This window comes from Perca fluviatilis, chromosome 10 (assembly GCF_010015445.1).
Source record: "Perca fluviatilis chromosome 10, GENO_Pfluv_1.0, whole genome shotgun sequence".
NCBI lineage: Eukaryota > Metazoa > Chordata > Actinopteri > Perciformes > Percidae > Perca > Perca fluviatilis.
The window spans coordinates 19,463,497-19,477,894 of NC_053121.1; the positions used below are offsets into that span (position 1 = coordinate 19,463,497).

The 14,398-nt window shown below is 41.0% G+C and overlaps 2 protein-coding genes across 3 annotated transcripts; one reads left to right on the forward strand and one right to left on the reverse strand.

The window, feature by feature from the left end:
• Positions 1–974: 974 nt before the first annotated feature.
• Positions 975–5,912, reverse strand: slc25a51b (solute carrier family 25 member 51b). The gene is made up of 2 exons (XM_039812922.1): positions 5,767–5,912; positions 975–3,684 (listed from the first exon to the last, which is right to left on the reverse strand). The coding sequence occupies exon 2, from the start codon at positions 3,609–3,611 to the stop codon at positions 2,676–2,678; it is 936 nt and encodes a 311-aa protein (XP_039668856.1). The 5' UTR covers positions 3,612–3,684; positions 5,767–5,912; the 3' UTR covers positions 975–2,675.
• Positions 5,913–6,096: 184 nt separating this feature from the next.
• ints10 (integrator complex subunit 10) lies at positions 6,097–14,271 on the forward strand. 2 transcript variants are annotated; one of them, XM_039812920.1, is made up of 18 exons: positions 6,097–6,677; positions 6,830–6,897; positions 7,263–7,366; positions 7,467–7,606; positions 7,690–7,771; positions 7,862–8,002; positions 8,162–8,336; positions 9,301–9,470; positions 9,577–9,716; positions 9,876–10,029; positions 10,236–10,318; positions 10,810–10,965; positions 11,714–11,822; positions 12,190–12,269; positions 12,422–12,584; positions 12,745–12,838; positions 13,127–13,195; positions 13,670–14,271. In XM_039812920.1, exons 1-18 carry the CDS (start codon positions 6,549–6,551, stop codon positions 13,824–13,826), a joined length of 2,214 nt encoding a protein of 737 aa, XP_039668854.1. In that variant the 5' UTR covers positions 6,097–6,548; the 3' UTR covers positions 13,827–14,271. The 2 variants fall into 2 exon arrangements, with proteins under 2 accessions (XP_039668854.1, XP_039668855.1); XM_039812921.1 differs by lacking the exon at positions 13,127–13,195.
• Positions 14,272–14,398: the final 127 nt, after the last annotated feature.

Below are 14,398 nucleotides of genomic sequence, written 5' to 3' on the forward strand. Positions count from 1 at the left end.
CAATGTCGAACTTCTTGGGTTTTGTCTATAGACCAGTTATAAACTAATTTCACGTAACAACTTACAGTTCATGTAAGCTCCCTTCCTAAATATTGAGTCAGGTCAGAAGACATTAACTTCGCCATCCTGCCCTAACACTGAACCTAGATATACCCCAGCAGACTAAACAGCCTCTCTATTTATACCATCATTGCACTACTAATACTGTTAATAGGGATTACTGTGGGATTTAATTCCCGGCATGGAGTTTTTATACTTCCACAAAGGCAGTGCTCGTCTATGCGTGTAGCACCGGAGCCTCATTCTCTCTTTTGGTGCTGGGAATGTCTCTTAATTATTCACAAAGAGCCAGCTGAGTTATAGAGCAACATTTCCACTCCTATTATTAAAATAAATTCTTAAATGATGCATTTTGAATGTAAAACCTTAAGATTTAATCCAAGGTGATAGTCAGACAGACATTTGTGTAAAATGAAACTGTGAAAGAGCTGAGAAGCTTTTTAACTACGGCAGCTCAACCCTCTTGATCCAAAGTCCCCATGTCAGATTGCCCTTAATCTGATCATTATCTGCTGTCTGACTTCTTGACACAGTAATCTAGAAAGTGTATGTGAGTCATTTCTATGATCTAATACACAGCAGAAATATCAGATAGGTGTTAAACTACATAGTGTACTTGAGTGTTAGACCATCCTTCAGTGTAAGCCATTGTTAAATCTGTTCAGCTCGACTACAATACATCATTGTAACGGTGATGCTGTTTGTGTGATCGATTATAAAGAAGGGATTACGGTGCAAGTATTAGTCACAGGGAGGACTGGCACTGCAGTTATAGGGCACAAAGAAGCCATTCTGTTTCATTATGTATGGGGGCCTCAATTACATAAGTTAAACAATTTGTCAGATTTTTTGTGAATGAAGTTTCTTTTCTTTTTTAAATGTATCCCCATAAACACCCATGTAACAGACATATACACTATCAACCTTTTTAATGGATTGATTTTAAACATTTAATTTCATTGCAATTATTAAATGGACATTTTCATAGTGACTCAGTGACTTGTGCTTCAGGAGAAGTGGTAATTAGAAACGGCATTATTTAATATGTGCAAGGGTGTCCCACTTTCAAAACCCAATTCAAAAGTCTTACTTTCAAAGTGGAAACCCAGGAAAATCCTGAAAAGATGCTTAGGAAACAGCACACTGTGGACAGTCCAAAGTGTAAAGAATTGAAGAAATAGGCCAAATGATCCATTTACATGGCAGCTTGAGCTTTTTGTGCAACTGAACATTTCCCTCTGCCCCGGTCTTCTCTCAGCACATTACTGTTCAGTGTCCAGGCAGCATGCCATCTTTGGGCTGTCATACCCACCGTGAGCTGCTGCGTGGTGACAGTATTTACTCAAGCCTGAAATCTGAGCCCATTATGTCAACAGATGTTACAGGACAGAATTAGAGCAAGCGTGAGAGAAGGAAATATATATGAAAATAGGGAGTAGAGGGAGAGAGATACATGTATAAAACAAGTGATATTAAAGTTTATAAAAAGGAAACAAACACTGAGGAGCACTTAGTTGTATAGTCAATAAGTGAACAATAACCCACAAATGAACAAATGCAGCAATGGTGCACAGTCAAATTAATATCAAAAGGTCTTTTTCTGAAACTGCAAAAGTTTTCTTAAAATGTATATTTTAAACAAAGAGCAAACATTTTCTGTGGGATTATTTGTAGCAACTCTCCCTTCCAATGAATGATAAAAACAACACAAGATCTCAGTGTCACTATGTTTAACTGACATGAACGGCCAAAACTTGAATAACACAAGCCAGAAGCACTTCATAAAAGCAATAAAAATAGTGCTTGACAAAACATTTCAGTTCCAATTGGCAAAGACAAATCATGTGTTTGAAAGGAAAAAATGTTTAAGAATTAGCCTACGTGTATCTGCTAGACAATATTTCCAACAACATGTATATACCTGATAGTCATCTCAACAGTGCCTTAAGTATCAGCCTTTTGATCTCATAAACATGAAGGCCAAATAAGTGGAGATGGAGCATAAAGAGAAATAAAATGGCCAACACTCAATTTATTACACTCTCCTTGACAATAAATGTTGGGGAATTTCAACGGTCAAAAGTACAAAAGTGTTTCAGTTAAGTGGCAGAATTCAGCCTCACAGAATACCTCTTCAAACAAACAAACAAAAAGATGGATGTTGTCTACAAAACACCACAGCACACGGCACATACAAAGAAACAGCTTATCCAGTCAAGTAAAGCGCTGTCAAGTAATGCTCCACAACATTTCTGTACAGAGAGCAAACAAGGGCATTTTAATTGGACCCTGGCACAAGTTTTGTATAGGCTAAAGCGTGTGACTTGTTTTTTATTTTAAATATTTTGACAACAATAAATAGTCATGGCATGTGGCAGGTGGCTTATTTCACACTGACTGTTGGCCCCTGTCAGAAGTGCAACTTCCCTGCTGTCTTTAAATCATGGAAACCCTAGTGTACCAAAATAGGGCCAGACAGCAAGTGCATCGGCTTTACTTTACGATTTCCTTTCTTCTCAACAAACTGGTTCCATCACTCCATACAGGTTTTTCCCCTTTTAAAATGCTTTCTCCTCCTCTCTAGATCTCTTCTTTCGTCATATCCATTCTCCCTCTTACATGAGCTTCAGCAGCAGCTCGTAGGTGGCATTGATGATCCCCCAGGAGAGGAGTGAACGGTGGTAGTTAAGGTGGGCCCCTCTGAAGAGCATGGCCAGACTGCCACCCCTCTCTCTCCACACTGTTAGCAGCACCTTCCTGCAAGGCTGGAAGTCTCCACCGACCTGGGACTGAGCCCGGGACTTGACCACATTTAATGGATAGAACATGATGCCAAGGGCTGCCCCCAACAAACCTCCACACACAAAATCATTCACCATGTGACCTGCCCGACTAGTGACTTCTGGGAGCTGCTCCTTAATGGGCCCGCGGAGCCCGAAGAAGAACACATTGCTAGGGCCATTACGGAGAAGTATGGGCACCAGGCCACGGTAGCATTCTCTGACACCATACTCAGTAAGAAGTGTCCGGAAGGTGTGGACTGTGTTGTTGAAGCGCCCGTGGTGCCGATGGTCTTGCAGGAGAGTCTGCACGCGCTCAAATGGCGTCAGGATGGCCTCTGCGGTTCCTGCCAACGCTGCAGCAAAGCTTCGGGTGACCAGGTCCGGCACACCGCTGCCACCAGCCTGGTCTAGTAAAACTCTAGAGAAGTCCTCGTACAGGCCAAACATGATGGCAACTGTAGTGCTCTTTTGGAGCAGCGGGGGCAGCAGGCCCCGGTAAAGATTCCTTAGCCCATCCCTCTGGAGCTGCCGCACCGCCTCAGTGGCCAACACACCGTGCAGCTGCTGGCGGAACAGCACCTTCTGGATGGGGAAAGTCACCAAGATGTTGGAAAAAGCTGCAATGGAGCCGCAGACATAGTGCTTCCCTTGAGTGCCTGGCCTGGCACTCAGAGCATCAGCAGGCAGCAGGGAGGGACCTCCTATAGTCAGGGCAGCCTGAGGCTGAGGTGTCCGGGCTGACTCCGAGTCCATGGTGCTAACAGCCATGGAAGACTCAGTGCTCCACAGCCTATTCCTTCAGCATCACATCAACACTGCACTCTTTTGTAAAATATAAACCCTGTGAAAGAGAGAGGAAATGTTAGTATGCCTATTATAAATTATGGCAAGAACAAATGGAATTCAATTGGGGCCCAATCAAGACAACATAGCAATGGTTGACATTTTTTAATTAACACATTTTTGGCAAACATTCAATTCACTGAAAAATAACTATGAAAAGAGTATATGTATACACAATAATACAACCAAAACAATAAAATCAAAATACCTACAATGTATTTATTTATATTTAATAAATATCAAATATACATAAAACTGCAATCTATAAAACATTAATATAGCACAATTTATTTTGCATATGTGCCAACATGTGTAGTGATGCAATTTGTTTGTCGAAATAATATCTATAATAACAGATATATTGGTTGGGGTTTAGATTAAATGTAATGGCCCATGATGATTTAAACAGGTTGAACTGTTTAACTCTCAGCCTGCAGCCTTCAACTTGTACAATCAGGCTGCCCCAACTGGCCACTGATAAGAGTTAATAAACACAAGTTAACAGATTGACATCAGCTTAGTCCTGGGGCAGGAGAGCACAGCTATGAGCGGTAGAAGACACTAGGTCTGTTCCTTTAATGTACATTACAAAAGCACCATATATTAACCTTTATTATAAAACGTTTAAATGTAGTTTTTCCTTTTTACTTTGAATTATTGAAGATACTAGTGCCACGCCCTACCACATAGTGCCAAATATAGAACATAGAGGAGATAGTGGAGGCAAAGGTTTGAGGTCATTAGAGGTTACAGCACGTAAACCAAAATATCACTCCAGAAATCCTGACACAGAGTTTCAGGACTGTATGAGAAACCACGCTGCCACATGGCTACTGACCTCTGAGAGAAGCCTGTTATGTAATTTAAAAGTCCCCAGGTTAAAAGTACAGCACATTTGTTCAAGCATTGCAGTTTTTAGGTGTTATTTTAGTTCCATGTTGTGAGACTTTACACAATTACCTCCACGACATTTCAGACAAAATATATACTTTAAACAGGCAACATTGAAACCTTAAGAGTGAATTAAGTACACTTAACTGCTGACAGTTCTGTACTATCATTTTGCTGAATACAACCACATTATGATATTAAAACTGTAACTAACTAACTGGATTGGAGCACAGACAGTCTCTGGCAGACGCTTAACCCCCCCACTCACAGTCACCACACGTTACATTAACGCACATCCTGGACTAAGCAGTGTACACATTATACAAACTTTTGCACATCCCCTGATCAATATTTTTGCACACCTTGCACTAAACCGTACGGCCTTACTTTGTTCACATTTCTTAAGCAATTATATTGTACATATTTGTTATGTTGTTAGTGTCTTTTCACAAACTTTTTATTGTGATATTTCTATTCTGTCTATTGATAGTAGCAGTACTTTTTGTGTATTCCCTTTTTATTGTGTTCATTGCATGCACCAAATACACCAAGGCAAATCCTTTGCAAGTGAAAACGTCCTTTGGTAATAAATACATTATGGTTCGGATTCAGAGGACAGCAATTCTATTACGCAACCGGAAAAGTTTCCATATGTCCTGCGAACACGCCCTCTGTGTAATGGGTTAATGCCTCCTCGTTGTCACAGCATGAGCTCTGTCATTGGGCTGATACAGACAAAAAGGGTTTATGTCACTCAACGGCCCCATTACAACTAGGACACGAAGCAATATTAGTTACTGTATTAATAGCTAGCTACAAAATAAAACCAAATCATCGACGAGCTAGCATGCTTAGCTCAATACCAGACACCCAACTGCTAGGCTGCTTAACCAACTTAGCCAGCTCAACAGTGCTGGTGACTGGGCCTCCTCGGCTGTGTTAGTGACAATTAACATTAGCAGACAATCAGATTTATTTAAGATAGGACACGAGAACAGGAGTCATGTATGTATGTTACAGCAAAACACATGTCAGCCTAGCATTCTAAGTGCCTAGCATAATAAGAGTCAACACGGACAAGCGTTGATGGGTGGTTAGTTGGAAATTTCGTTGACAGCAACGTCAAGAAGCTTAAGAGCGTCTCACAGTTTTGGTTAAGCAACGGCCGGGCACAGATATCAGTCTTTACCTGCCGTTTACGCCAGACGTTGTCCTAATCCTGGACAGGTAGAGTGCAGTTTTCTGCAGGGTAATTGGGCCAACGGCCACAACAAACGGTAGGTCGTGTTTGGTCGGTCTGCAGCCCCAACAGCGGCAGGTGACCGCAGCAATGCAACTTTAGCGCCTGCGCACTACTGCAGATCTGACTTCAGAGAGCCTCTATCACAATATAATACGTCCCTGCTCTTTCATCTTTGCACTATTAGTTTTGCAAATAGTTGGGAAAGGATCCCAGATTATTTCGATGTACAGCATTATGTTGAGTAAAAAGTAAAAAGCTATGACGAACTATTTTCCGGGTTGTTTTGTTCGTCGTAAAGCAGGATGTAGCTGCGACATTTTTTACGACTATTATGTGACGTCATAATATTAACATTGAGATGAATGTGTCGGTAAATAAAGGTTTAGCTTTTACTGGTAACGTTATTCTCAAAACAGCTTTTAGTTGCTCTTCTTTTTCTCTGATATTCATGGTTGTTAAATGTATATGATATAACTGAATAATAGGGCATGGTGTGGTAATTGTAGCAAAGATGCCAGCTAACGTTAGCTATGTATTGCTAGCTGTATTCTTACATTTGGCTCAGAGCAGCTCTCTTTAGCCCCTAACGCTAACGTTAGCTAACTGTCACAGCTTGCACTTGAAATTTATCTACCGAGACGTGTGCGTGTAAAACAAGCGTATGCATTAATCTACCGCGTGTGGGTTCAGTTTGTCGCCTTTGGTACTGAAAGCTAGATTCATGTACAATGTCAGCGCAAAAAGACTGCGATTTTCTGGTGAAGAGAGCCCGGGAGCTGGTCTCTGATGATCCCTGTGCGGCCAAAGCCTGGCTCATAACTGCCAGAACCCTTTACCCTGCAGATTTCAACATACAGGTAACATACGCATTCATCTTAGCTGCATATGGTCAAACCACCAGAGTTTAATGCATTTCTCTCTCTCTTTGTCAAGCATTATCGTGTGTTTGAAATGTGTGGATCCTCAGTTATGACCCCATTGTTAAAATTTGGTTGATGCGTTTTCACAGTATGAAATGTACATCATTGAACGCAATGCAGAGAGGACAGCCTCGGCAGGGAGACTGCTGTATGACATGTGAGTTACAATGTACTATCTCTTAGGGGTGTGGATCTCCATGATAGGCCCCACAATAAGATATTATCATGATACTTATGTCACAATACGATATTATTGCGATATTTTGTAATACATTGCAATTTATTACCTTTTTTTTCCAACTTCAAATTATGTCTCCAAAGGAAGACTTTGTCAACATCTTTTTTTATCTAAAAAAAAGATAGATTAATACTTGGCGTCTGTGTATTGATACAGTATTTCTACAGAAAATATTGTGATTCTATGCTGTATCGACCCTGTCTATCTCTTTGTCTTAGTGTTAATGTCAAGTGCCCTTTGCTGAGTCTGAGCTAACATTTGCAAACGATTTGTCTATTCTTTAGGTTTATAAACTTTCCAGATCAGCCCATTGTTTGGCGAGAGATCAATGTCATCACTGCTGCACTGCGCAGTGACTCTCAGGACAAACATGCACAGTTTCTACGAGGTGAGAGGAGTTAAACACACTGTCAGAAGTGGGACGATGAAGTGTGGGTAGTGCAGTGTTGGTTTTGGAAATCTAAAGAGTGCGTGCTTGTTTCCCCCAGGGCTTTTTGAGACACTTCCTGGCCGTGTGCAGTGTGAGATGCTACTGAAAGCCACGGAGCAGTGTTTCAACACTTTGGAGAAGGCAGAGATGCTGCTCCTTCTTCTTAAGCGCTTTCCAGAGTCTGTAGTCCAACATGGGGTACGTAATAATAACATAACACTTTGAACCCTACACTAAACAGCACTAAAACAGTCTCTAGTAATATTCGTCTGTATGTTTAGGTCAATCTAGGAGAAACCTTGTTGGACGCGGAGGTATCAGAGAATGTGGAGACTCCTGTCAACTGCTTCAGAAAACTTTTTGGTTAGTAAAACACTCAAAACCAAATTTTTCATTCAAAAACAAACTTGCTAGAGGCTTGACTTTAACACAAATTCCTTCTGATTATTACAGTGTGTGATGTCCTTCCTTTGGTCATAAACAACATGGACATGCGCCTGCCGGCCAGCCTGATGCAGAAGTACATGCTGAAAGCAGCTGAATTCTACATCGGCTATGTTACCCGTGGACCCTCCCCTGATGTACAGATACAGGGTAAAGCTGCTGCACTGTGTTGATGTAGCGCTTTACTTTTTTCTTAGTGCTAACCCAGTGTGATCACGTTCCTCAATATGTAGTATCGTCTATCTCCATATTTTCTCTATTCACTGCCTGCCTGACATTTTTGTCTCTTGCTCTCGTTCTTTGATTTAGGCTCTCAAGAAGGTGGGTCTCTGAAGTCAACCGCTGTGTCCCGTGGCTCCCAGCGGTATGTGATTGACGGCCTGTCGGAAAAGTCGTCAGTGGTAGCAGAACCTTGGGAGAGGCTGTTGGATATCCTCGCTGTGGTTGGAGCCCGCTGCGAGTGGCAGGGAGACAAGGGGCAGAGGTAGTCTTATCTGTCTGCCTATCAATCAGCCAGTACTGTGTTTTATGGTTGTTGTGTATTCAGGTGACTCTTGTAATATACAATCATTTATTAGGTACACATAGCTTAAGTTATGCAATCTAGTACAACAGCCCTACAATAAATCCTACATTCACGAAGGTCATAATGTTCAGTTTTTGTTGAAAGTGTTTTAGAGGTGTTGATTTAACTTAATGGTCATTTTGGAGCCTGTCATTTTGAGGTTCTGTTGTGTTGTACTTCATTATACCGAGAGGTGTTTCTGATCAAGAGTCTACCATAATTAGTCTGGATCAACGGAAGTATATTTCCAGGATGAAGCCTGACATCACAACGAGATGTCAGGCTTTGCCCCTCACCTCTCGCTCTCTGTGTGTTGCCGTTCTTTAAATCCTTTCACTATGGAAAACAACGACTAACTTCGAGCTAGCAGACTTTGCTGTCATATAATAGATAAGAGGCCCTCATGGAATTCCGAATGGATCGTGATGTAGTTGCAAGGCAGTGCATGTTTTTAGTACAGTTACATACAAAACCGATTGATATAAATAGTAGTGTAGGAATATTGGTGTATAATATATATTTCATTATATTACATAAAGGTCAGATATATACCTACAATATCAATATTAATGTTTGTTATAATTAAAAGAAACAAGTAAATGGAGCAATTTGGTGTCACAAAACAATGTGCAGATGACGGTTCCATCATGTTAAAAAGTCTGTAAAAGTTAGAGGGCTTAGGGAAAGATTGTTTAGATCACTTATATTCCTTGCAGTACATGCATATGTTATATACATACACATGATTTTACGTGTGTGTGTGTGTGTGTGTGTGTGTGTGTGTGTGTGTGTGTGTGTGTGTGGTGTGTGTGTGTGTGTGTGTGTGTGTGTGTGTGTGTGTGTGTGTGTGTGTGTGTGTGTGTGTGTGTACCTTATGCTCTAGGAGTTATGTGGACATGCTTCAGAGAGTGAAGGAGCTGTGTCGCTACCTGCCTGGTCTGGAAGGAGACACAAGGTCCCGCTGCTGCAGTCAGGTGGTCATCTGTGCTGCGCTCGTCCTCTTCCGCAGCGCCTTCCTCTATGTCTCAGCTGTGCAGCCTGCACTGTTCCAGGGTCAGCCTCTATCTTTGTTTGTTCATGTCACTCTAGTTCTTCAGGATATGCATCTCAATTTTTAATGAAAGGTTAAAAGATCAAATAATGGGTTTATGTTTGGCAGGTGTGAATACGTTGAGTTCAGGGCCGTGGATCCTTGTAGAGGATTTGAGCTCGGTGTATAATGATGTGGAGGGGGAAAGAGGAGCAGTAAAACATGCACATAAGAAACGCAAACTGGCAGATGGGAGAGAGAAGACGATGGTGAGGACTGACCAGATATCATTCATGTTTCTAGCCAACAAAGACTGTGCAAGGTTGTTATGTATGTGTTCTTAAATAGGTTTTAGTATGGGAGTATAGTGTGTTTCCGTTGTATCTGCTTTGGTTTGTTACTCTGTGTGTGCGTGTGTGTCAATGTAGAGCTCAGATGATGAGGAGGGGTTGGGAAAAGGTCGCGGTCGGCACATTTTGGTAAACAAGACTGAGATGCCCAGCTGGTCAGAGACTCTGGAGAGCTTCCGCACAGCGAGGGAAAGCTGGGACCTTCTTCACTCCCATGACGGCCTTGAAACTGGTAAACACCGTTTCTGTTCATGTGTTTGTTTTAGCCACCCAGACAGGCTCCAGTCACTCCAACACCATATCATAAATTGGGAACCACAACCGCTGCAGACAGTTACTCTCACGGCTTATAAAAATGTCTCTATACAATTGTCTTTAATTCTCTTTGAGGAGGGATAAAGGAAAAAATGTTTTAATCATTTTGTAACATTTCAACAGAGTTCAAGAAGATCTGTGCCTCATGGAAAACAGACAGCTGGCTATGGTTCAGAATATTTCTCAGCGACATGATCATATACCAGGCAAGAAACGGTTATCATGAATTATGAAGTTTTCATTGTTTGTGACACGACACCTGCTGCATTTTTTTTAATCTGTCATTCTAAATTATTTTGTTGAATACGTTTGTTCTGGACTAAAATACATTTTATAGATCCCTGTGTGGAAACGTATCAATTGTAGGAGGAGCAAAGAACAGGATATAGCAATACATATATCTTAATTTATACAATATTTAAAGAATGGGGCATTAGAGTTTATGAAACATGACACAAGTTGATGACAACAAATAGATTAAACAGAGGGAAATTGGATGGAATTATTAAAATATAAAGTTTTTCTAATTAGAAGTTAGAGATTTATAAATGTTAAAATAAATATCATTCCATGTGCCTCCATGAGTTGTCTGTGACTATTTTTTTGTGTGTGTGTGTCTCTCACTCTCTCTCTCTCTCTCTCTCTCTCTCTTCCCTCTCTCTCTCTCCCCTCTCTCTCTCCCTCTCTCTCTCTTCAGGGACAGTACCGTAAAGCCCTCACCAGCCTGCACCAGATGGCTGCAGTGCAGCAGCCTCAGCCTGGGCAGCAGAGCCCCTCAGGTCAGGGCAGTCTGGAGCACCACAGGGCTCTCATACAGCAGGCGTCCTGCCACTACGCACTGGGAGAGTACAGGGTAAACACACACACACACACACACACTCACTCTCTCCACTCTTATATCAGGTTGCGTATACAAACACAGGTTGCATGTCTTCAGTCTTCCATCCCCCATTTTTCCATATTTCTGAATCCGTGCCTGGCTCAAATACATTTTGTATTGAAATTTATGTACATTCTCTGTTATTTAATGCCACTCCTGTATATATCTGTAGCTCTAATCTTGTTATACTGATGTCTATATCACACTATTATATACATAGAAGGTTGTTTTCTCTTCAACATATTCTAACATCTGCTGAAATTAGAGCTATTATACAAAAACATAATGCTATGTGGGTCATGTTCCAAAAATAAAAATAACACCAACTGGCCTGCAGGTGGTGTTCATATTCCAGAGATTATGTTCACACGTACATATATTCTTTCCAATTTAACCATTCTGACTAACAGATGATGTGATTACTTTGCTCCAAAGTTTCTATATTTATCAAACATTTTGAACATGCATAGCTTTATTATGTAGCATTATTTGAAATGCATACCTAAATTATCTAGTAACTGGTCACCAATAATTTTCAGAAAAGGTTTTGGCCCGGTAAAAAAAAAGATATCCATAACACACAGACAACGTGTGCTTACAACTTGATTTAGAGTACAAATGACCGAATAAAAGCAGACCGTTTCTTTCAATGGAATTTTGTGTTATAACCCTGCCTTGGTTAGACATGTGATGCATGTATTGTACTGTATGTGTTAATCAGATGGCCTGTGAGAAGCTGCTTGATGTCGTCGGTGGGCTGGTGCCCCCGGGCCAAGAACCAACAAAGAGCCCAGAGGATCACGGGAGAGTCAAGAACAAAACGAGGAAAGGTAAACCGTCAATCTCCCTGCTTTTATAAATCAACGTCAAGTTACTGATTCTGACCTATGAACAGCTTTTTAAGTTATTTAAAATTAAAATCTAATACACCTTTTGTATTCAGCAAAAGATTTCCCACAAATGGTGATGAGTGTGTCTGTATGTCGACAGATTGTTGTAACCTTCAACTCCGTATCAATACTAACCACAAGTTACCTTTGCTGCTATTGACACATTAATGAGAAAGAACTAACTGAAACTACGGTTGTCCCTCGATACAGAAATCACATGAATGGCACCATTTATGATGCGGCAGAGTAATCTATGACTGTGATTATGTCAGCACGTTATGCAGTGACTCATTTTTGTCATATCTAGGTAATGACCTGAGATTGCTTCCCTGCACCAGCAAAGCTGTGTTACCTTTCTGTCTCCAGCTGATGTTAGCCTGCTTCAAGGTACTTCTGCTAGTGAAACTTTCCAGTGTAAATGCATGACATTTAGAGGTTGGAGTCTTAGATATTTACAGCTGGACTGTAACTTTTTTCAGTACTATTTAGATATTAAACCTTGTCTAAACCACTTTCCCTTTTTTTCTGCTTTTCATCAGCTCCGTGCCTTCACAGACAGTCGTGACGACCTGTCGCTCGGCCATGTGGTGGTGCTTCTGCAGCATGACTGGCCACAGGGCGAGATGCTGTTTTTAAAGACAGTGGAAAAGATCTGTCAGCAAGGCAGTTTCCAGTATGAGAATTTCTTCAACTATGTCACCAGTATCCTTTTTTGTAACTACTCACACAACCGTAATAGAGCCTCCACGAATCGATTGGCAAATAATAAATATATATATATATATATACCTATTACTTTGTGGTTACTGTCTGTTTTCTTGTGTTGGATGTTAAATTTCCATAAGCTCATGATTTTTGTCAGACATTGACATGCTGGAGGAGTTTGCATACCTGCGTACACCAGAAGGGGGGAGGATTCAACTAGAGCTGCTGCCCAATCAGGGAATGCTGATCAAGTAAGCCCCTCCCATTCAGAAACGTTTCAGTTTGCATCGTGACTGCGCACTCCCGTTCTGTTGCTGTTTTAAAGAGAACAGTGATGTTGATTGATGATCTAAGTAGACATGGCCTGTGGGGAAAAATGTACTCTGAACTGAAAATGCTGTTAACGGAGCAAGCCTTAGAAAGAGAAGGGGTTTATGGTTTAAATAAAGCTTCTATCATACTCCTTCATTCATTGCTGTAGAAGTTAAGACACTTGAATGCACCCTCACTGAGCGTTGTTGAATGTTGCTGTCCCTTAGGAACCCCAGTCCCGTCCTGGGGGTGGAGTTAAATACCCTTCTGCTCCAAGGGGTGCAGACGATGGACAGGTACCCCAGGCCCCTCCCCCAAACCAGTCACCCTTCCTTCATTCCCAACTTCAAGGCTTGTCATTCCCCCTGTTTTGATTTGGGCCTGTCATTTTACATCAAGAGTTAGTTTGATTTCCTGTCGATGTTTGTTTATTTGAGCCATTGCTCGTCTTTCTGTGGCCATCGCTGCTGTTTTTGTTGTTTAAGGATGATGTTGGTCTTTTTTGTGCAGTCAATTTTATTTCTTTTTTTGCCTTTTCATAACACTTGAACTCATTTCATTTGTGAACATGTTTTCTGTGTTTTTATTTATGAAAACTTTGGTTGTGCAATCTCGACTGGCTGATTTATATATGTAAGGAAAAAGTAACATGCTGTTTCCATGGTTTTGTCTTTACTTTATAGATCTCAGTCTCAAATCATCTCATAATAATACCTCTCTGGCCATATGTAGGTTTGTGTTCATTTTTGTTATCCTTGTATTTTTTTCAGACACCACACAGTGACTCGTGGAATCACCAAAGGAGTGAAGGAAGATTTCCGCCTGGCCATGGAGAGGCAGGTGTCGCGTTGCGGAGAGAACCTGTACAGTGTCCTTCACCGTTTCTGCATTAATGAGAAAATCATCATCATCCAGTCTCTTCCTTGACACGTGGCCTGTGACTTTTGAACCTTTTCATAGTTGATATTCCAGGCACAGTTTTAATGCAGCTGGACTGACTTCATGACTCCAACACAGGGCACACGTCTAGCTCTCTCGTCTTTATCATCCATCTCTGAACTCTTCCGAAAAGAATACCTCTCCTTGCCTCAAAAGTTGACCTCTCTTTTTAGAGAGTTGGAGAGAATACTGTTTTTCTGAATATACAGCGCTCATGCAGTTTTCGTAGTATGTGTGTAGTTTTCTTTTCAACATGTGCTCAACTACATTTGAAGTGGTTTAATCATATTGTGACATTTTGTGGGAGCCAGTATTGACAAAAAGAATTAAGTGCATTTTGATTTCTTGGGTAAGGTTTATTTTTTTGTTACAAACTTGAAGTGTTAGTTTATATAAATGTTTCAATTAAATGCCCTCTAAAAGGTTTAAAGAAGTTGCGATATGATTCATGTCTTACAAGCTTACAATAAGTCAGTTCATAGTACAATATTGAAAATTAGCTCAATAAAGTATGCTCATGTGTTAAAGCAGTGGTTCCCCCCCCCCCTTCTTGTAGATAC